The 21,426-nt window shown below is 36.5% G+C and overlaps 6 protein-coding genes across 7 annotated transcripts; 3 read left to right on the top strand and 3 right to left on the bottom strand.

Moving 5' to 3' along the window:
• Nucleotides 1-340: 340 nt before the first annotated feature.
• Nucleotides 341-3,260, bottom strand: LOC111468239 (CCR4-NOT transcription complex subunit 9-like). Of its 2 annotated transcripts, none has more exons than XM_023113393.1 (10): nt 2,924-3,260; nt 2,449-2,520; nt 2,267-2,356; nt 1,989-2,031; nt 1,746-1,852; nt 1,428-1,523; nt 1,129-1,298; nt 951-1,020; nt 761-860; nt 341-673 (listed from the first exon to the last, which is right to left on the bottom strand). In XM_023113393.1, the coding sequence occupies exons 1-10, from the start codon at nt 3,101-3,103 to the stop codon at nt 603-605; spliced, it is 999 nt and encodes a 332-aa protein (XP_022969161.1). In that variant the 5' UTR covers nt 3,104-3,260; the 3' UTR covers nt 341-602. The 2 variants fall into 2 exon arrangements, with proteins under 2 accessions (XP_022969161.1, XP_022969160.1); XM_023113392.1 differs by having other exon boundaries at nt 342-673; nt 1,129-1,319.
• Nucleotides 3,261-3,901: 641 nt separating this feature from the next.
• On the top strand, nt 3,902-6,756 carry LOC111468273 (protein usf-like). The gene is made up of 6 exons (XM_023113438.1): nt 3,902-4,205; nt 5,148-5,290; nt 5,395-5,524; nt 5,624-5,815; nt 6,284-6,498; nt 6,547-6,756. The coding sequence occupies exons 1-5, from the start codon at nt 4,032-4,034 to the stop codon at nt 6,491-6,493; spliced, it is 849 nt and encodes a 282-aa protein (XP_022969206.1). The 5' UTR covers nt 3,902-4,031; the 3' UTR covers nt 6,494-6,498; nt 6,547-6,756.
• A 940-nt stretch (nt 6,757-7,696) lies between these two features.
• LOC111468275 (probable WRKY transcription factor 31) lies at nt 7,697-9,636 on the top strand. Its single transcript, XM_023113441.1, has 5 exons — nt 7,697-7,810; nt 7,901-7,999; nt 8,094-8,609; nt 8,841-8,954; nt 9,031-9,636. The coding sequence occupies exons 1-5, from the start codon at nt 7,712-7,714 to the stop codon at nt 9,634-9,636; spliced, it is 1,434 nt and encodes a 477-aa protein (XP_022969209.1). The 5' UTR covers nt 7,697-7,711.
• A 2,277-nt stretch (nt 9,637-11,913) lies between these two features.
• LOC111468247 (mitogen-activated protein kinase kinase kinase 17-like) lies at nt 11,914-13,257 on the top strand. The gene has a single exon (XM_023113402.1). The coding sequence runs from the start codon at nt 12,178-12,180 to the stop codon at nt 13,177-13,179; it is 1,002 nt and encodes a 333-aa protein (XP_022969170.1). The 5' UTR covers nt 11,914-12,177; the 3' UTR covers nt 13,180-13,257.
• Nucleotides 13,258-13,316: 59 nt separating this feature from the next.
• On the bottom strand, nt 13,317-14,813 carry LOC111468231 (S-type anion channel SLAH1-like). Its single transcript, XM_023113382.1, has one exon. The coding sequence runs from the start codon at nt 14,811-14,813 to the stop codon at nt 13,740-13,742; it is 1,074 nt and encodes a 357-aa protein (XP_022969150.1). The 3' UTR covers nt 13,317-13,739.
• Nucleotides 14,814-18,777: 3,964 nt separating this feature from the next.
• On the bottom strand, nt 18,778-19,698 carry LOC111468325 (dirigent protein 22-like). The gene has a single exon (XM_023113501.1). The coding sequence runs from the start codon at nt 19,687-19,689 to the stop codon at nt 19,162-19,164; it is 528 nt and encodes a 175-aa protein (XP_022969269.1). The 5' UTR covers nt 19,690-19,698; the 3' UTR covers nt 18,778-19,161.
• Nucleotides 19,699-21,426: the final 1,728 nt, after the last annotated feature.

The raw sequence follows: 21,426 nt of genomic DNA, 5'->3' as shown, positions 1-21,426 counted from the left end.
TTCAGTTAAGCTTTGCACAGTAAAAATTGTTCATCCAACTATTTAAATCTCCAACTTTTGTTAAAAACTAAACTGGCGATTGATTTAGAAGAAATCTTTCAATATGTTTAAGGGTGATTTCAAAATTATTTTAGTCATAGCTTTCATGTTTGGTTTTACATTTAAATTTAACTTTCATAAAACTAAAATTAATTTTAAACTACCAACTTCAAACTCCAAACTAATTTTAACCAATCCAAATGGTCAAAATTTCTACTTACGAGTAAAATTGGGTGGAGAAAAATTATGTATTAGTTGAAGAGGAGAACAAAACACTCCTACACTCCTTATAAGGATGTGAAAACCTTACCTACCATATGCGGAAAAAGGAACAAAACACTTGATGTAAAGGGTGTGAAAACCTTACCTACCAGATGCGGAGAAAGGAACAAAACACTTGATGTGAAAACTTCCACCCACCAAACGCCGTTTAAAACCTCGAGAGAAAGCTTGGAAGAGAAAGTCCAAAGAAGATAATATCTGTTGACGGTGGCTTGAACGGTTACGATTTTAATTCCCTTTAGACCTTTAGTTTTTTTGAAAAACCCAATTAAGCTCAAAGTTCAACTAGTAGGAGAGATTGTGAAAGCCAAGATGAGATTCCCCTTCATAACACTAAATTTTAAGGAGTCATCTACAAAGAAAAATGTGGAAGATGAAAGAGAAATGTGGAAGATGAACTAACTCATTGTTAGAGCTATGTATGTATAATTTGTTCAACCTGTTTTGGGAGTGCCATATTCATCTTCATTCTCTCGTAATCTATTCTCATGTACATTGCGAAGCAACTGATGGAAGGAGCTCATGACTGTTGGATCATCCTGCAAGTAACAAACTCATAATAGCTTAAGCTTCAGAAATGGATGTAAGGAATTGATGTGATAAACTTTCACTGTAGATGCAAAACTTACACGAAGGAGGTCGGTAAACGCGCTGTCGTTTAACATCTGAGGAAGGAGTTTAGCAAGTCCCGGGCAAGCCCTTTATTGATAATTTCAAGCACAGAATCAATGATGTAATATCAAGAGTAATGGTAAAACCAATCAAATTATGAAGTTTTTAAAGCCTTCAGAGGAACTTTTAGCTAACCTTGGACTTTCAGATAGCTTAAGATAACAGCGAACAATATGTTTTAGCAGACGTTGTGAGGGTTCATCTGAAATTTTTTCCATCATTGTTTCCAAGGCACTAGTTATTGCGAAAAATCGATCAGCTACGAGACAGCAGTACCTCAATCCCTCTTCATCCATTAGAATTTTCTGAAGAATAAATGTGGAAACCTAGATGATCTTAAGATTATGAGTAACAGCCTAGTAATAAAGGTGCTTGACATTATTAAGAAAGCAATATTTGAAACGCAGTTAATGATCTCATCTCGTTGTACTCACCGTTTTCGACAAGCCTTTTCCCACATCCATGCATCGCAGGCAGTATGGAACTATTTCAGTTTTGAGTAGGAAGTAAATTACTTCCTTGTCATCAACCTGCAAACCATTGCTTATCTTCAGTTTCACCGATTAGTGAGTTCCATAGTTACAAAACAAAACAAACCAAACCAGAACTTTGTGTGTGTGCGCCTGTAATTTTTGTTATTGAACTCATTAGTGTGTTTCAATGTGATCATTCCATTACGGTGCGTGTTAGCAAGTGTTGATGTTCACCACAGAACAGAAAACAAAATGTACAGAACAGAAACCAGTGACTACCTTCACTAGAGCACCAATTACTCCTAAGCTTGTGAGCCTGAGATATTCATGAGGCTTTTCCTTAATGGTGGTATTAAGGAAAGGGTACAAATAGAGTGGGATCTTGGCTGCAAAATAATATACATTCAAGCAGAAGCAATGGAAAATTAGCAAAACTCAGACCATCAATGCTACCTAATTCAAAAAGCCACTGATTCGTGCTTGAAAAAGTCAAAGATAAATCGAATTTTGCTGAGATTTTACCTTTCATAAATGGCACCCTTGTTTCTGGGTGAGAAGCCACACACTGCAGAAGATAAGAACACAGATTCATAAGTAAGAAGGTAAATTTGAAAGTATTTGAATTATGAGTTAACCCATGGAGATATGATGCATGCATTGAAAGATTCACATACAGTATCCAAATAGGATTGAAATCAGAGCTTCATACAAGTTCAATATATCCAACAAACAATGCAAATTTTGTTCATTCATGTTCATATCTGATGCGAAAAAGATGAGCCATGATGAGAGATCATAACCTGAAGAAGAGCAAGAGCATTGCAGACCCTAATTGAAGCCCTTTCTGTAAGATCGGGCTTGGACAGCGAAGGGTAAATTTCCATGATTTCCTACAATTGCAGCACACATCCCCAAAAGGAATCACACAGCCTGAAGATTGACATTGTTCTGAAAAGACATGGCCACAAGTGAGAGTTCATACCTTCAGAAGGGTAAACATCGTACCAAAGGAATGCCATATCAGAACAGCCAAATCGTCACTCCTACTCCTATTCTGATGAGAAAAAAAAGATTAAAAAAAAAAAAAAACGGCACTCAAGAGTTTGAATCATCGGAAAAAGAGTAGAATGCAACATTTAGATTGTAATGCACCTCAATTCCATCTCAATATTTTCTCAACAACCAAGGCAGAGCCAGAAATTTTAACGTTTTTTTTTTAATATATAATCTTAACATTGTAAGAAAATAGGGGAAATTAGGAGCAAAACTCAAAATCTTAAATAATTCTTCGAGTCCAAGGCGAATTAAAAGTGAACAATGAACTTTTCGTTCCTACTTTGCTCTGACCCTAGAGCGAGAAAAAACCTGGAGTATGAGTATGATCGCCTGCTCATCACCAGAAACCAAACAACGTAAACGGAGAGATTGCAATATATCGAATCACTTATAGACAGTACCTGAGAGAGAAGCTGCAAAGCACGCTCGCGAGTATGGGCGTTGTGGAGAGCGAGAATCAGCTTTTCGATAGAGACCTTGTTTAGGTCTGAATTAGGAGGATGAGAAGTGTTGGATTTCGGCGCGGTGGTTCGTTCGGCAGCCGACGGTTCCCCGAACAGAGAGTCGGGAAGCGTGGCCATTATCAGAGATCTTGATTTTGGGCGATTCTGTGTGAGAGTACGGAATTGGAATTTGAGAAAACAGAGGAAGAAAGTGGCGAATCGAAACAGAAAAATGGGGATTGGTTTCCAAGAAGCACGATTCTCTCATTTCCTGCATATTCTCTGCGTTTTATACTGTCAATAGCCGCCAGTGGTTTCTCCGGCCATTCAAGCTCAAATATTTATTGCGCCAAAATACTAAATTAATACCTCACCTTTTTTCTTTTTCTTTTTTCAATTTTAATCACAACTGTCCTCGTTCAAAACTCAAAATATATTTACTAAATTAATTATTTAAATATGTTTGTAGATTTTAAACAATTTAATGAAACAAAATAAATTTCTGGTTTTAGTAATATTGAATTAATAAATTTAATAAAAAGTAAGAAATGAAACATATATTAATAAATTTAATTAACCACAGTTAACATAGATAATTACAAATTAAATTAGATATTAAATCTCCAACTAATAAACTCCACGTCATATCTTTACTTAGTATAACAATTTTCCAAAATTTCATGTATATTTTCTAAATTTCTTTAATATTTAGTTTTATTAAATTAACACCTATAATTAGACTCCTTCATCTTTTTTAGCATTTAATTCCTTATTTCCAATAATAATAATAATAAATAATAATAATATATTTAATATGATGCATATTATAAGGCATGCTCAAGAAGAATTATAATTTTTTTTTTTGTCATTCTAATTGTTATAATTAACTGTTTAGTGGTACCGCATTAGCTTCGGCATTACCTTCGGGGTTTGGCGGTTGGCGAAGCAACCGACATCATTTAGTCTCACTTTTACCTTTACTCGCCGCTCCCCATTTCTCCCGCGCCTGCTCAGCGTTTTGACTACGCACCGAGGGATCCTCTTGTATCGTGTAAGGCGTTGAGAGATGTTATTATCGAATTTACGGTCCTCCATTTCTCTGGTGCCGCTTCTCAAGACTACGGCAATCTTCTCTACTGCTCACAAGCTAGGCTTCTCACTTTCTCGCTTCTCAGTCCGCTCCATGGCTGCTTCTGCTTCTTCCCCTTTCAAGAAAATCCAAATTGAGAGGGATGGCACTGTGAGTTCACTTCCGTTTTCCTCTTTTATGTTTTCCCTCACTTTGATTTTCCTCCATTCTCTGTTTCTTTATCTGGGTATGATTCTATTTGCTGTTTGCCGTTTGGGAAAGATTGATGGTGTCGTTTTTTGGGGAATTCGCCTACTTTGTTTAATGGGTCGGTGGGATTCTTGTGGCAGTGTTTAATTTAGGGGAAATGGAGTTAACCCTGTGGCCTGATTTGTTGTAACCCTAGATGATTAGGGGTTTGCTATTTGAAACGATTAGTGGATTGAGTAGCTATGGTTAGTGTTGTAATGCAACTAGAGCTAGATTCCTTAATGACCTGTGTTGTCCACTTAAAGCTTTGTTAAATCACTACTCAACCCAAAATGGTCGAAAGCAATACTTCAACACTCCTTCCACTCGGTTGAAAATTTGTAGGAAGGTGATGTAGTAGCTCAAGTCCACCCCTCATAGATATGCTGGCCTCCAAGGGGTGGATTGTGAGATCCCATGTTGGTTGGAGAGGGAAAAGAAGAAGCATTCCTTGTAAGAGTGCGGTGTGCAAGCAAGGGCATTAGGCCCCAAGGGGTATAAGAGGTGTAGAAACCTCTCCCTAGTTGAGGGGAAACTCGAAAGGAAAAGCTCAAAGAAGACAATATCTGCTAGTGGTGGGTTTGGGCACTTATAGGTGAACAAGTAGAAATCATTATTTATTGAGGGAGGAAATGACATTACAGGGTTTAAACATGGGATTTCTTGCTATGATACAATGTTGAATCACTTTTGAGCCAAAAAGCTTAAGATGGTGCGTTAAGATTAATTATATCAATACTTTAACAAGCTTGCACTTAGTTTTACTGGAGCATTGAGATGCTCAGTTCGATGGTATTTCAACTACTTGAAATTTGAATTCATGGAATTTTCACTGAACATTCCAAGTTTTGTTTCTTTTGGCAGGAATTTGATGCTTATGTTGTGGGGAGAGATGATGCCCCAGGAATTGTTGTTCTTCAAGAATGGTGGGGAGTGGATTATGAAGTCAAGAATCATGCTGTGAAGATATCTGAGCTTGGGTCTGGTTTCAAGGCACTTATTCCCGAGTATGATGCCTTTTCTCTCTTGGAATATGAATTCTTTCTTCTGTTATGATGATGTCAATGATATAATTGGTCTCCTTGGTTGTGCTGCATTCTGCTGATAACAGTTTGTATCGAGGTAAGGTTGGGTTAGATGTTGCTGAAGCGCAACATCTGATGGAAGGTCTCGACTGGCAAGGTGCTGTGAAGGATATAAATGCTTCAGTTAACTGGCTCAAGGATAATGGCTCTAAGAAGGTACTCAACTGTTTAGGATACTGATGAACTTTAGTCTAAAATCTCCATTTTGAGATCATAATATCTCTAGAAAGTTTAAACATATTAGGATCATGACAGGTTGGTGTAACTGGATACTGCATGGGGGGTGCCCTCTCAATTGCAAGTTCTGTTTTGATCCCTGAGGTTGATGCTGTTGTTTCATTCTATGGAGTTCCTTCATCAGAGCTTGCAGATCCTGCCCAGGCTAAGGCACCCATTCAGGCTCATTTTGGCGAGCTCGATTCTTTTGTTGGCTTCTCCGACTTGACGGTAGAACTTTTCTCTTGGTTTTCTGTCAAATATTCCCGTTTCTTTCTTCCATGTTGTCACTCAATCATACGTGAAATGCAAAATGCCTTCAAAAGTTCGATGGAAGTTATTGAATGTGGAATTGAGAAGGATCTGTTTAATAGGTCGTTGCTAGCAGATATTATCCTTTTCGGACTTCCCCGCAAGGTTTTTAAAATGCGTTTTCTAAGGAGTGGTTTCTACACCCCTATAAGGAAGGCTTCGTTCCCCGTTCCCCTCTCCAAGCAAAGGATAATATCTGCTAGTGGTGGGCTTAGACTGTTACACAAGGCATTGATACACAATGTTTTTAATTGTTAAGAGTCTTGTTACATAATCTTGGTATTAAAATTTGCGTTGTATTTTCTTTTTGGTTAAAATAAGCCAACAAGAACATGTAGCGATCCGATGTTGTACATGCTAGAGTCATAATGAGATTAGAGTTTTCAGGCTGCCAAGAAACTGGAGGAAAAGCTGAAAGAATCAGGAATTCCATATGAGGTGCATATATATAAAGGAAGTGGGCATGCTTTCATGAACCGATCCGAAGAAGGTGTGAAGAGGAGGAAGAAGATGGGAATGGAGGACGAGGACGATAGCGCGGTGGAACTGGCATGGTCTCGCTTCCAATCCTGGATGTCAAGATACCTCTCAGCTTGAACAGGTTTTGTTCATTCATCCAAATTAGCTTTCTAGTTTATGGGGCATCACAGAACTTTGTTTGCATTCATGGGCAGTGCTTGTTAAGGAGAAATGTAAGTCTTGGTTTCTCAAGGTTGCTCTTGCTTGAATAATACGGTCTCTGGTTTGTGTCTCTATTTCAAAGTTATGTTTCCTTCCTGGGTCTTCTGTTATTTAATAGTGTCATCTCACTACACATGATCTTTCATAAGTCAACCAAGTATCAATTTTAATTCAAAGAATATTTAGATTTTTATTTTTAAAATTCAAAACTAAAAGTGTTCATACTCCGCTTGAATAAAAGAATGTCTATGTGGGAAAACGTTCAAATTTTTAGTTGACTTATAATGTTTTATGTTTTGTATTTAAAATTCAGATTTGACATTAGGATATTATTTAATACAAATAAGTTTTGGAATTTTTATAATTGAACCTTTATAAAAAATAAAAAAAAAATGATTTTAATTTAGATATTATTTGATAGTTAAACAATTGAAATAAATTTTAGTTTGAAATTATATTTGCTAGATTTAGATAATGTATCTTAATTCAATAACTTTTTGATATTTTAATGGAAGATATTAAAATTGAATATTTTCCCAATGACTTCTAATTTTTTTTTTTTTTAAAAAAATCCTCAAAATTAGAATGCAATTAAAAAATCATAATATTAAAATAACTAAAACAAAGAAGTATGTTGTAATCCAAATTAAAAACTTTATTTGAAGAAAAAAAAAGTAATTGGTGGGAGAAGAAATAAAAATGGTTTGAAAAACATAGGGAGAAAAGTTAAAATAATTCAACCAAATCCAAATTTGGTAAAATTATTGAAAGAGTTGAGAAAGGAGAGAGGGTCCATCTGGTTTTTGTTTTTGCTCAATCTTTTTTTTTTTTTTTTTTAATTTAATTATTATTATTTTTTTTAAAAAAAAAGAAGTTCAAAGTAGTGTGTTGTTCGCCAAGTCTTCCCTTCCAAGATTATAGCCGAGTCCATTGAAACGGTTTGAAAGAAAAAGTGTGTTTTAGAGTTTTAAGATTTATTGGCAAACGCAGTGGACTCTCCATTGATTCAGATCCCCCACCAACATGGACGCCGCCCCTTCCCCTCCTCCTCCTCCTCCACCACCACCCCCTCCTCCTCCTCCGCCCCCTCCTCCTCCTCCTCCTCCGCCCTCCCACCGTCTCCTCCTCGACGAGATGAACTTCTTCCCCGCCGATGACAAATCCCGCGTCCTCCTCGACTCCAAACTCGCTTCACGCAATCGCAGTCCCACCAAACTCGACTTCAACGTTAACGTTGGTCCCCCTCACCTTTTCCTTTATAATTTAATTCCCCTTTTCCAAATGGGTTTCCATTGATTTATTGGGATGATTTTCAATTTGCAGACAGGCTTGAATCTTTTGACCACCAATTCCAGTAGCGATCAATCCATGGTCGACGATGGAGCTTCTCCAAACCCAGAAGAAAAAAGAGCCAAAAACGAGGTGAATTTCATATAAAATTAAGAAATAAATTAAAATTTCCTCTTTTTTTTTTTAAATTTTTTATTAAAGTTTTGATGATGATGATGATGATCAGCGAGCAGTTCTTCAAGCTGAATTGGAGAGGCTAAAATCAGAGAATCTAAGATTAAAGGACATGTTAAATCAAGTGACGTCCAATTACCAAGCGCTACAGATGCACCTTGCAACCCTAATTCAAAACCAGAAAGCGGCCGACGCTGCCGATCCGATTGAGGAAAAGTCCGCCGCCGCCCAAGAAAAGGTCAGACACGGCAGCGGATGTAATACTAATAAGCTGGTCCCAAGGCAATTTATGGATCTTGGATTGGCCACGAATGCCAACACCGATGATCTGTCAATGTCATCGTCTGACGGAAGGAGTGGAGAGCAGTCACGATCTCCGGTTACAACCGGAGAAGTCGCGTCATCCAAACGACATAGCCCGGACACGAATTGGAGTTCCAATAATAATAATAAGGTGCCCAAATTAGGTTCTTCTTCTTCCTCTTCTTCAGCCAAAGATGCAGATCAAACTGAATCTACTATGAGAAAGGCTCGAGTCTCCGTTCGAGCTAGATCAGAAGCTCCCATGGTAACACAATCTTAACCCTTTTTCTTTTTCCTAATCAAATTTTCGAAAAAGATTAAATTTCTAGGAGACCGATGGTAACACAATCTTAACCCTTTTTCTTTTTCCTAAATTTTTTTTAGAAAAAGATCCAATTTTTAGGAGATGGTACCTAGATTTGATAGGACGAATCAAACCTGATGATTTCAACTAGCCATTCAATTGATTGGAGTTTTGTTTGATTGAATTATTTAGATCACGGACGGATGTCAATGGAGAAAATACGGGCAAAAAATGGCGAAGGGAAACCCTTGTCCACGAGCTTACTACCGGTGCACCATGGCGGCCGGCTGCCCGGTTAGAAAACAAGTAAGTCAATACTCATAAACCATTCCCTTGAATGTTAATGTCACAAACATTTTGGGATGACAACAAAATTGGTTAGGTTCAAAGATGTGCGGAAGACAAAACAATTTTGATAACAACCTACGAGGGAAACCACAACCATCCATTACCACCGGCGGCCATGGCAATGGCTTCAACAACATCATCGGCGGCTAGGATGCTTCTATCAGGGTCCATGTCAAGTGCGGATGGATTAATGAATCCAAACTTTTTAGCAAGAACCCTATTGCCATGCTCTTCAAGCATGGCTACAATCTCAGCCTCGGCTCCATTTCCCACCGTCACATTGGACCTAACACAAACCCCTAACCCTTTATTCCAACGCCCGGCTGCCGGCCACTTCCCAATTTCGTTTGCGGCCACTCCGCCTCAGAGCTTCCCGCAGATCTTCGGACATGCATTGTACAACCAATCGAAATTCTCCGGCCTCCAAATGTCGAAGGACATGGAAGCGCCGCCTCCACCTCCGGCGTTGCAGAATCCATTGGCCGATACGTTGAGTGCGGCGATTGCCTCCGACCCGAATTTTATTGCAGCGTTGGCGACGGCGATGACGTCGTTGATTGGAGGATCTCATCATCAAAAGGAGAATGGTAATGGGAGTAGCAATGTTGATAACAATACAACTAGCAATTCCCAACAGTAAGGCCAAGAACAACAACATGATTCGAAGGCCAATAATTGCCATTTTCAGACCCAAGAAAACAATTTTTTTTTTTTAATTGATAATATATACACACATTAAAAGAAAGAAAAAAAGGAAGAACCCATTTGAGGTAATTATACTTTTCTTCTTTTCTCTTTGATTTCCTCATAATTTATTATTTGAATAATATCAAACATTCCACCATTTGATGTTCATAGAAGGGAAGGAAACGGAGTGTTGCGAAAAGATAAGCTTTTTAAAAGCTACCAAGAAGGCCTGTGGAATGGACTCACAACTGTCCATTTCTAGTTCTCTTTTACTACCCTATTTTACCATGGTTTTGTGAAATTCACGTTAGTTCGCGTAGAAATCTCTCTGTAGACCCGTTTTGAAAATTTGAAAGGAAAGTTTGAGAAGAAAAGTCTAAAGAAAACAATATCCGTTAGCAGTGAGTTTGATGATATTAGAGCCAGACACGTGGCAATGTACACCCAAGAGGAGGGGTGGATTAGAGGTTCCACATCGATTGGAGAAAGGAGTGAGTGCCAGCGAAGATGTTGGGCTATGAAGTTACCTTGGTTAAAGAGAAAAACAAAACCTTTTTTATGAAGGGAAAGCAAGGAGAAGAGGGAAAGCAAGGAGAAGAGGGAAAGCAAGGAGAAGAGGGAAAGCTAGAAAGGGAAAGGAAAGAAAAAAAATTGTGGGCAAAGAAAAGAAAAAATTGTGGGCTTGCATGGTAAGAGTTACCCTCTTGATTTGTTATTGATCTTTTTTAGATGATATTATTATCTTCTTGATGGTAAGACCTTTCTTCACTTTTGGTTGGTTGATTTTCAAATTAACTATTTGATTTTTTTTTGATGATATTATCGGCCATGACTTATTGATCTTTTTAGATTAACTATCAAGTTTCGTGATGAATTTCTTTCATGATTGATTCGCTTGTTTGATAGTAACTTGAATTCAATCTTGTTAATCTTTTTGAAACATCTTTTTGGATGATTGTCTTGTCCCTACATTTGTTGATCTACTTGATTTTATTTAGATCATCTAGCATTTTGATCTTCTGAAGATCTCTTACTCTTTAATTCTCTCCGATTATATATATATATTTTGAATTCTCGAAACCGAAAACTGAAAACCTGAACTGGACTATTTTTCATATTCAAAAGAGATAAAACCATACTAACGATTCTCAAAAAAATTGAAACATAAATGATCATAAATGATGGTTTCTAAAACAATTCAATCTTGAATGAACATTATAATCATGCATTTATTTTTATATTCCTTTTATAAATGAAGTACAAAGTGTCTGTCAACACATTAAATACTTAATTTCTCCAACCATGTAATGTTTTTATTTGTTTGGGTTTTATTTTGAATTAAAGAATCTATATAACTCTCATAATAATGATAATAATAAAATGTGAGGGTTGGAGAGCTCATACAAAAAATAACTCTCAAAAACCTTCTATTTTAAAAAAAAAATAATAATAATAAATCAAAATTATCTCCAAATCTTTTAATATTATTTTTTAAAGTCCATAAGTAAAATAGAAAAAAAAAAATATAGATAATATTAATGTTTCTTTTTTAACTTCTTGTCATCAAAATAAATTCAATGTACATTCATTTCAATCCAGCCTTTATTTGGTAATTTATTACATTGAATGCTTCATAATTTTCAAAATCACTATGTTTAATGACATTTTCTCTTAAATAATTATCATATTTAATCCTTTAAAAACAACTGAACACAAAGAAATTTAAAATGAAAAATAAATTAACATTATTACCTCATTATTATGAGTTCATAGTAAATTTAGTGTGGCAGCCACTAATAATTTCCTTTTTTCCACACTAATTAAACTTTATTTATTCTTTTTGTAAATATTTATGTACTAAATTTTAATTTTAATTTTTTTTTCTTTTTGTAATATTATTATGGTTAATTACAAAACGACCCCTAAACTCGGAATTCCCACTTAGACAAACATGCAATGTGAAAGACTTTTTTTAATGTACAGATTGACCTCTACCTAAAGTCAACTCTTTTACCTACACAATATTCTTTTAACAATTTCTCAAACCACTCCATCATCCCATCCTCATGTTATCTCATACATTAAATTTTTAATATTGTTAAATAATGATTTCAAAATTATTTTAAATTTATATTAAAATTAAGTATAAAGATAAAATAGGAAGACTAGAATTATAAATATTTATATATAATTTAAAAAAGTTTGTGGGTTAAGACCCAAATCTCCCCCTTTCCCATCTAGAATCTCTTCATTTTCTTTTTATACCATATTTCAGACACACGTACGAAGTAAAACCAGTCTATTCAGCCAATCAAAACTCAGACACGCACGTGCCAAACCTAAACCCTTCTGGAAACCCGACACGATTACTTTCAAACCAAATTGTCAACTCTCAATAGATTCATAGATCCAACTGTCCATTACCAACTCCCCCTTCTCAACTCCAACTATTTAAACCCCCTTCCCTATTCTCTTCCTTTCAACAAAATTTTCAATGGCCTGGACCCGACTAGCAGCCGTCGGCCACGGCTCCTTCGCCACCGTCTACCTCGCTGCTTCCTCATCTTCCGGCGACCTTTTCGCTGTCAAGTCTGCCGAGCTTCTCAATTCGGACTTTCTTCAAACAGAGCAGAGGATTCTTTCTTCGCTGTCCCACCCTTCAATTGTGGGCTACAAGGGATTCGACGTAACGACAGAAAATGGGAAGCTAATGTATAATCTCTTCATGGAGTACGCCGCTTGTGGCTCTCTCGCCGATGAAATCGTTCGGCGTGGCGGCCGGATTAAGGAGGTGACGGCGGCGTTTTACACGCGTCAAATTGTCAGAGGATTGGAGTACTTGCACAAGCGGGGTTTGGTGCATTGTGATGTCAAAGCTAAGAACATTTTGATCGGTGGAGATGGTTTGAAGATTGCTGATTTCGGATGCTCCAAATGGGTTCTTGAGTCGCCGGCAGCGGTCTGCGGAACGCCGATGTTTATGGCACCAGAGGTGGCGCGTGGGGAAACACAGGGGATTTCCTCTGACATATGGGCACTCGGGTGTACTTTAATCGAAATGGTGTCTGGCGCTCCGCCGTGGCCTACCGCCGGAGACCCAGTTTCGACGCTGTACCGGATCGCATATTCCGGCGACTCACCGGAAATCCCGAGCTTTTTATCGGCGACAGCGAAGGATTTTTTAGGGAAATGCTTGAGAAGAGACCCGGCAGAACGGTGGAGTACGAGTCAACTTCTTAAACATCCATTTTTGGGGGAACTGAGTTTTGGGTTCGAGATTATCAAGGAATTACATTCAGATTTCGAATCTCCGACGAGTATTTTGGATCAAGGCCCTTGGAACTCGTTAGAAGAAGGATCGCAAACTCTGTTGAAAACAGAGACATGGGAGGACGACAGAATCAAACGGCTGTCGGTGTTTTCAGGGGAAATTAAATGGAAAATGAGAGATGATAATTGGATCACAATCAGAAGCTGTGTTAATGATGATAATTGAATCCATTTTTGTAATTAGTGAAATTAGTAGCAAGAGTTGAGAGAACAAAGTTGTTAGTTAGTTCATCTAATCTCAAAAGTTTTGATATTTTCAACTGTTTCTCTGTAAATTTGTTGAGTTTGGTAGATTTGAAGGGCTACCCAAATGAACATATGACATAATTTCATAATAAAGTTGACTGCTTGGAGTTGCTCATAACTCATAATAAAGGGAAATGGATTTGGTTTGTGGGTTTGTATTTATGAGAAGATTGAGTGAAGAGTAAGCAACCAAAAGCTGGAGAAAAAAAATGGCCAAACACAAACAGGAAAAGACCTGATGCGGTGCATTTGCGAAGAAGAGGAAGTGGGGTCAAGAGGCAACAAAACAGCATGAAAAAATGGAGAAGACGAAGCCAGACAAAGACAGGGGCAGCGGCAGCAGCCCTCCGGTTTCTGTGCAATTCGAAAGGCCCTGTCAGCAATTGCCTGATTGTTGGCTTTTCAACAAAAATGGTAAAGGAAGGATTCTTCATGGGCTTCGACCCATCACCCTCTTATGGGCTTTGTTTGAATCAATCCTCATGGTTCAGCACTGCTATTGTCGGAATTGATCGCCGGCTGCGGCGGGGTCACCGGGATGACGAAATTAGTCCTCAAAACTGTAATGACCATCAGAAACAGAGACACCAAAACAGAGAGGAGAGACAAAAGAAGGGCAATAACATGAGCAGCTTCAGCGTCAACTTCTTTAGCATATTCATTACAAGCCAAAGCAAGAACAGAGAGAGGAAACGAATAAGCCCACCATGCCACACTGAATTTCCTCATGGATTTTCTAAAAAGCGCCGGCCTTGAAACAACGGACACGGCGAGAAAAACAGAGAGAAAGAACAGCATTTTGGAAAAGGTATCAAATTCACCATTAATGGAAGTCCAAGCCAAGCTTGCCATACTTGGAGCTGCGAAATACAAGAAGAACACTGGCCTCAAAGTGGCAGGCAGGCTGTTGCATCCGGACAATCTTTGATAAAGTGTCACAAAAAGTACCAAATAATGTGCCATTCCGATAGAGAACATGCAGAGTGCAGTCTCCCGCCACCCAATCACCGCCGCCGCCCAAGCTCCGGCCAAGTTTCCGATCACCGAAAGTTGGTTAGTGGGGTTGGCCACACTAGACAAAAACCTCTTCCCTTTTGTGAACCATTGGCCGTAGATCTTCACATCCAATACAACAATTGGAATCAGAAATACCCACAAGAGAATTTGGTTGGGGATCAAAGCCTTAAATGGCGAGGATTGAAGCAAAAGAAGGCAAGAAATCCATGGTGCAAAGAGGTAGTTCAAGCCCACTCTATGCAAGAACTCAGATTTAACCAATTTGAAGTGGAAGAAGCACCTTAAAATGTAAATGAAGGAAAGAGAGACCAAAATGAACAAAGCTAATGACCATAACAACAAGAAAGCTGTATTGGGTAGCAAGCGAAGGGTTCGCCTTAGAGAATTTTCGTTTTGAATTGGCTGTTTGAGGATCTTCCATAACAAGGCTTGCCCACAAAGGGACATGCTGATTCTGAAGTAGCCTGCATGGAATTTGGCCAAGAGCTGGAGGAAAACGGATGGTTTCTTAAGTTCATCTTGACCATCCATCTCCATTAAGGATTTATGTGATGAAAATTTGAAGGTTTGTGAATGGGTTTATATAGAAATTGAGGGAAAGGTGGAGCCTTGGGGAGTAACTAAAAAGTTGTTACATGCGGTGTACTTTGGGCTAGCCATTGTGGACTTTGTGAGCGGAACTTGACTCGCTTTGAACACTTTACAGCTAGACCCAACCAACTTTCAACCATCCTTCGTATGTCTGCAGATATGAGATCTGTTCTCTCCAACATTCTCGAATTTAAAATGCTACACCATTCCATAGTATCGTAATAATGAACTTTGAAATTCGGATTCAAACACTTGATATCTTGATATTCCTTTGCATCCCTCCCACATAGTCGTGTTATCTATGTTTCTAGCTTCGTAATAGTGAAGATTAGTCATATCGCATCCCACATAACAACACAAGTCCTACCAGCATGTCATGTAGAACATTACTTACGTTCCTCGTTTCTTAAGAGTGAAGACTATCCTTAACTAACACAGATCATTCCAACATGCTATGTCTTCACTCACATGCATCATAAGAGAGATCACTCAGAATAGAATTGCTTCAACTAAAGCATGTTTAACTATAAGTTCGTAACTTTCATTTCTTTTAAGTCTTTTCTAGTTATTCTATACTTAGATCGTTCTCATTTGGATACTGTCTCGATTTGTTCATGTAACTATTCTTTGCTTGAGTGTCACAAATATATAGGTAAAGTATCGTTATAAATAAAATGTTAATAAATATATTCAAATGAATGATTAAGTTGTTTTTCGTTTCAAATTAAGTTCGAGGTCTTCTCATTGAGCAAAATGCTTTTCATGCATTTTCTTCTCCTTCATTTTTCTTCTCACTTTTCCACGTCTAGAAACAAAGACGACATCATAGACTCATAGAATTTCACTCTCCTTCCTAAACGACGTGGAATGTGTTCATATTGATTTTTCAAATTTCACTATTTTATATTGTTTTTTTCCACACAATGAAACAAAGAAGACTCATTACATACCATATATTTCTCACAAATCCTTTGCTAACCCTAGCTGGACATCATGACGGGACGGAACGATGAATCGATAAATTGCAAACTTGAGTTATACTCGTTCGTCTCAAACTAATTATGTATCGAGCTTTCTACAAAAGCATGTTCTACCATAATGAAAATTACAACAAATAAATTAAGTTTTTATACAAACTTACCTTAGCATCAAATGCTACATCTTTTTGTCAAGTTCTGCATGTGTCTTCGAGGATTGAAACGAACTATATGCAACGTCTCGATGCTGTTCTCTTCCCTCTACAAGCTCTACAATTTGTGATGATCATGAATTTATAAATAAGGAATATATATCTATTGGTATGAGGTATGTTGGAGAAACAAAAAATAAAGCTATGATAGTTTATGTTCAAAGTGAATAATATCATACAATGATGGAAGTCGTGGTACTTAACACACGTTACCAACCCTTATAAAAGTTCCATTCATTTTTGTTTTTTTCCATTTGACAATGTAACTCTGAATTCAACCACTCAAACTCATGATCATACAAGCGTAGAAAGTAGAGTAGTTCTGAGGAGAATTGTAAGTTGTAGTGGATTTCCCACACACTATTCCATCATAGACCCCTTTCGCCAATCGTGTTTCCAGTCCATTTTGTAGTTTGATCTTCCTCGATAACCAAATTTATGGCCTTAAAAGACGAAAAATAAAACCTCCACCGCCGCCATAGCAAAAAAGAGTTCTATATTTCAAAAGAAAGTGTCGCTTTCAGTTTCGTGGATGATGATCCATTTGGTTGCTTTTAAACAAGTAGCTAGCCGTACCCACCTTTCCCTTTCTTTCTGTGTTGGTCTCTTTTTTGTGTTCAGAGTACTTTTCAATCGCCCAATTGGGTACCTGCTGTATCATACAACAAAAGAGAATTAAGAAATGACAAAAACCCAAGCTTCTTCGAACTCTCCCTATATTAAAAAAAAAAACATGTTCCCAGCGTACACGTGTCGGTTGAGAATTGTTGAGAGATAGTCTCACATTAGTTAATTTGGAGAATGATCACATATTTATGAGTAAGGGATACATCTTCCATTGGTATGGTGCCTTTTGAGGAATCCTTAAGTAAATCCATGAGAACTTATGTTCAAAGTAGACAATATCATATTATTGTGGAGAGTCGTGGTTCCTAACAGGTTATAGAGTCATGCCTTTAACTTAGTCATGTCAATGGAATCCTCAAATGTCGAATAAAGAATTTGTGAGTCTCGAACGTCTAGTCAAAAGTGGTTTAAGTGTGGAACAAATGATGTACTTTGTTCAAGGGTTCCAGAGAAAGGAGTTGAACCTCGATTAAAAGGAGGTTGTTCGAGGGCTACATAAGCCTCAGGGGAGGCTCTATAGTATACTTTGTTAGAGAGAACCGTTGAAGATTGCTAGGAGGGAGGGAGTCTCACGTTGTGATTTATAAGTAATATATCTCCATTAGTATCTTATGCTAAAAGTTGACAATATCATATTATTGTGTAGAATCGTGGTTCCTAATCGTGTGTGCTTTTCCATGTGAAAGTATACTAAAAGGATGTTTAAATCACAAAAGCTGTAAAGGCATGGCAACAACGTAAAGGATTTAGGGATGTTGTGTTTATCTTTTTATGGACCAGATAGAGATGGGTGTGCAAGTAACTTACTTGCCTACGACTCTTCAACGATCCAGATGGCCTATGTACGTCCACTTTGACGTCAGAGTTAAAAGAAAAAGAAAGAGAAAGGAATGAAGTCAGCTGCACAGTAGATTTAATTGGAAGAATGATTGACAAATCATAGTTAAAAGCTGATGGATGAGCAGCTGGGTTTGTTGAAAATTGATCCATTTTCGAACATGGGCTTTCAATAGATCCTCCTCTTACACGTCTCTACGTTGAATTTGTCGACGCATATGAAGCCAATGATAAAGGGAGGTTCAAATACTTTAGTGCTGATTTCTAACACACCATGTTTTGGATCCATAGGAAAAACAAACGTCATTATCCTATAAAATCATCGGAGGAGATATGACGACGATAGAGAACAGAAAGGAGGGGAGTGTAACGCTCTAGTACCCATTACTCAAGAAATATGGTCAGTAAAGATGCGTGTTGACTTACAAACATAAAGGACGTGGGACACCATCGAGCATACTGACGACGTTGAGGAGCATAAAGATAGGACGTTCTTCTCTTGTTGGCATACAAGAACTCGATAAGAGAGTATAGGAGACGCTGCAAACAATGCATGTAGATGTGGAACGTGTGTAAATGTACAAACCTTCAAAAGTAAATTTGAAACTATTTACATGAAGGATGGTGCGTCAATAGACCGACCTCGCGAAGGCATTAACGTGTGCATTGCAATAGCATTAATGAAAACTGAAGTAAAGGCCATCCAAACACATTGCATTGGCACTACAGTCAAATCGCAGTGACGCCCAGCCTAATGGCACCAACCACTTGTTTAATTGATTTGTCCTCTTTATCTTCCTCTTTTCTTACATGAATATACCATACAAATGGTTTAGGGACTGACCTAGAATGATTATGAGTTTATAAAGACCTTTTGGAGCAACCCAAAGCAAGGTCATGAGATCGTGAGAAATATCATCTCCATTGGTATAAGGCCTTTTAGGGAAGTCCAAGCAAAGTCACGAGAGCTTATACTCAAAGTGGACAATATCGTACCATTATGAAGAGTTGTGATTCCTAACAAAAACCATACCTCATATCTTAATAATGCTATGAATGTATCTATTAAAATTGAAAAATGAGAAGAAGAAATGATAAAATAGAATATTTGAAACGAAGTTTTCATAAATTGATTAACAATAATTGAGGAATATTAAACATAGACTAACGTAGAGATTCATGAACTCCACGATTATTCGAAAATAAGAGGGAAAGAAAGCATGACAAGTAGAATTAGTAAACCAAAGTGACATTGACTTGGATAACAGAAAATCCTCTTTCTTGATCGAAAGAGAAGTTGTCTGCGTAGAGATTCATGAACTCCACGATTATTCGAAAATAAGAGGGAAAGAAAGCATGACAAGTAGAATTAGTAAACCAAAGTGACATTGACTTGGATAACAGAAAATCCTCTTTCTTGATCGAAAGAGAAGTTGTCTGCGTAGAGATTCATGAACTCCACGATTATTCGAAAATAAGAGGGAAAGAAAGCATGACAAGTAGAATTAGTAAACCAAAGTGACATTGACTTGGATAACAGAAAATCCTCTTTCTTGATCGAAAGAGAAGTTGTCTGCGTAGAGATTCATGAACTCCACGATTATTCGAAAATAAGAGGGAAAGAAAGCATGACAAGTAGAATTAGTAAACCAAAGTGACATTGACTTGGATAACAGAAAATCCTCTTTCTTGATCGAAAGAGAAGTTGTCTGTGTTAATGAACCCTCTAGCCAGACGGAACTTGCCAGTCCCAGCCACGACTGGAAGCTCTCTATTGAGATCAAATTGTCTACTGGTCCCTTGGATTTCAATGCTGCTCCCATTGTAGGTTCCACTAGTAAACACCAAGGAGATAAGGACGAGGAGGTTTCGCCCGTCCATCCCGGTGACAACGTAGATGCCTTGAGCACGCCCGATGATTGGAGCACCCTCGTCCGGGATTGCAGTTATGGCATCGTCAGTGACAAAGAAGGTTCCAAAGTCGGTGTAGTTGAGTGTCGAGCCGGGGAGGCCGACGACGGGGAAGAAGGTGGTGTTGGGACCAAAAGCATAGTCTTGGAAGTAAATGGTGAACTTGGTTCTTCTGGCTTCAACTGAAAGAAGCAAGGTCATGGACATGGAAGCAGCAAGGCATAGAATTAAGATGGAAGGGATCTTGTTTTGAGCCATTTTGGTGAACAAGTTGTGTGGATTTCTGTTCAGCGTTTTGGCCCCTATTTATATAAATTCAAGGGCTGCCTTTTTCTTTAATTATTATTTTGCTCATTTTTTAAAGAAAAATAAACTTTTACTTTAACAATTCAATTAAGTAAATTTAATAATCCATTCAAGTCTTAAATCTGGACCAATAAAACCCAAGGAATTTTAGTTTATCACACAACTCTTTCAAAAATATTTTAATTTTAAATACTGATCATATGAATTCAAAAATCATTTAAATTTTCATTTCTTGATTTTAATATTTTAAAATTTCTTCAACTATATGAAATAATTGATACTATAATTAAAATGGCTTCTAGAAAAGTCATTAAATTAGACTAAATCAATTCGGCTGAATTGTTATTTTATAGGAACCATAAAATCTCAACTTTGAACCTTCAATTTCAAACTTTGAAGAACACTTCAAATCAAATTACTTTTATTATTTATTAGTATTTAATCTCATTCATTCACTATTTTTCTTTTTAGCTATCTTAACTATTTCTTAAAGGTACCAATTAAGAATTTAATTTTTTTTTTTTAAAACTATTTTTCTAAATCTACATTCAAATTTAATTTTTCTTATTTCCCATTTCTTCGATTTCTTTTTCTCGACTTTAAATTATAATTATAAATATTAAATAAAATATTCAAACAAAAAAAATGGTAGGAAAATGACATATAAGTTTTAAGAATAGAATTATTTCATTTGTTTTGATGTTTTTTTATTTATTATTATTATTAGAATTGAATTCAAATTATAAAATAGTGTCTTTTTCTTATTCTTATTTTATTATGAATTTAGTTCTTGGATATTCGAGACAATATTTATAAACTTTTTCCATTAAGTCATTAACATTTTTTTATTTATTGATAATATGAAAAAAAAATAATTAAATATAGATGGAGAAGAAAATTAAAATAAATGGCCAATCATATATATTTCTTCTTAAAGTTTTTCTAACGGTTATAAAAAAAATTGCAAACTAAGAAATATTGTTTTTATCCATTGGCCTTAGTTTTCTTTAGTTGCACAGATATTCAAAAGTCAACTTATCCACCGAGCTGGAGCATGCCAAACAAAGTTGACCAAAATTAGTGTGGGATAAGGAAATTTTAATTTTTTTTTTTTCAATTCTAGAAAATTATAATTTATTATAAATATTTTTAAAACAAAGCGTGTAAATAAAGGGTGAAAAATTAAACTTAAAGTTGAAGGCTATTAGTATCTTTTAATTTTTTTAATAAAAATACTAATAATAAAAAAAATAAATCGAAAATATCGTAAGCATATATTTGCAAAAAAAAAAAAAAAAATTAGTGATAATTCAGTTGTTGAAGAATAGTTAAATTAAGATTAAATACTTTCATATTATTTAAATGGTTTCTTTATTTTTCTCTTCATATTATGTAAAAATATGTTGATTGAAACGTTGTTATAGTCTATATTTGAATTATTCGATTTAAATGATAGAAAATTATAAAATTATGTAAATATTAAGATCATTACCATCATCATATCCTATTCAATCAACCTCTACTAAATTAAATTAAATTTAAATATTTGACACCCATATTATTTAAATTACAAATGGAGTTTAAATTAGACACGTGTTCAAATATAGAATTCATTTGTCTTCGGATAGAGAAAGTTACTTTGAAAATAAAATAATTGCTAATCAATTCTACACAATCTTTATAATTTGC

Source organism: Cucurbita maxima, unplaced genomic scaffold (genome assembly GCF_002738345.1).
Source record: "Cucurbita maxima cultivar Rimu unplaced genomic scaffold, Cmax_1.0 Cma_Scf00036, whole genome shotgun sequence".
Taxonomy (NCBI): domain Eukaryota; kingdom Viridiplantae; phylum Streptophyta; class Magnoliopsida; order Cucurbitales; family Cucurbitaceae; genus Cucurbita; species Cucurbita maxima.
This window is presented reverse-complemented; position numbering and strand designations above follow the sequence as displayed.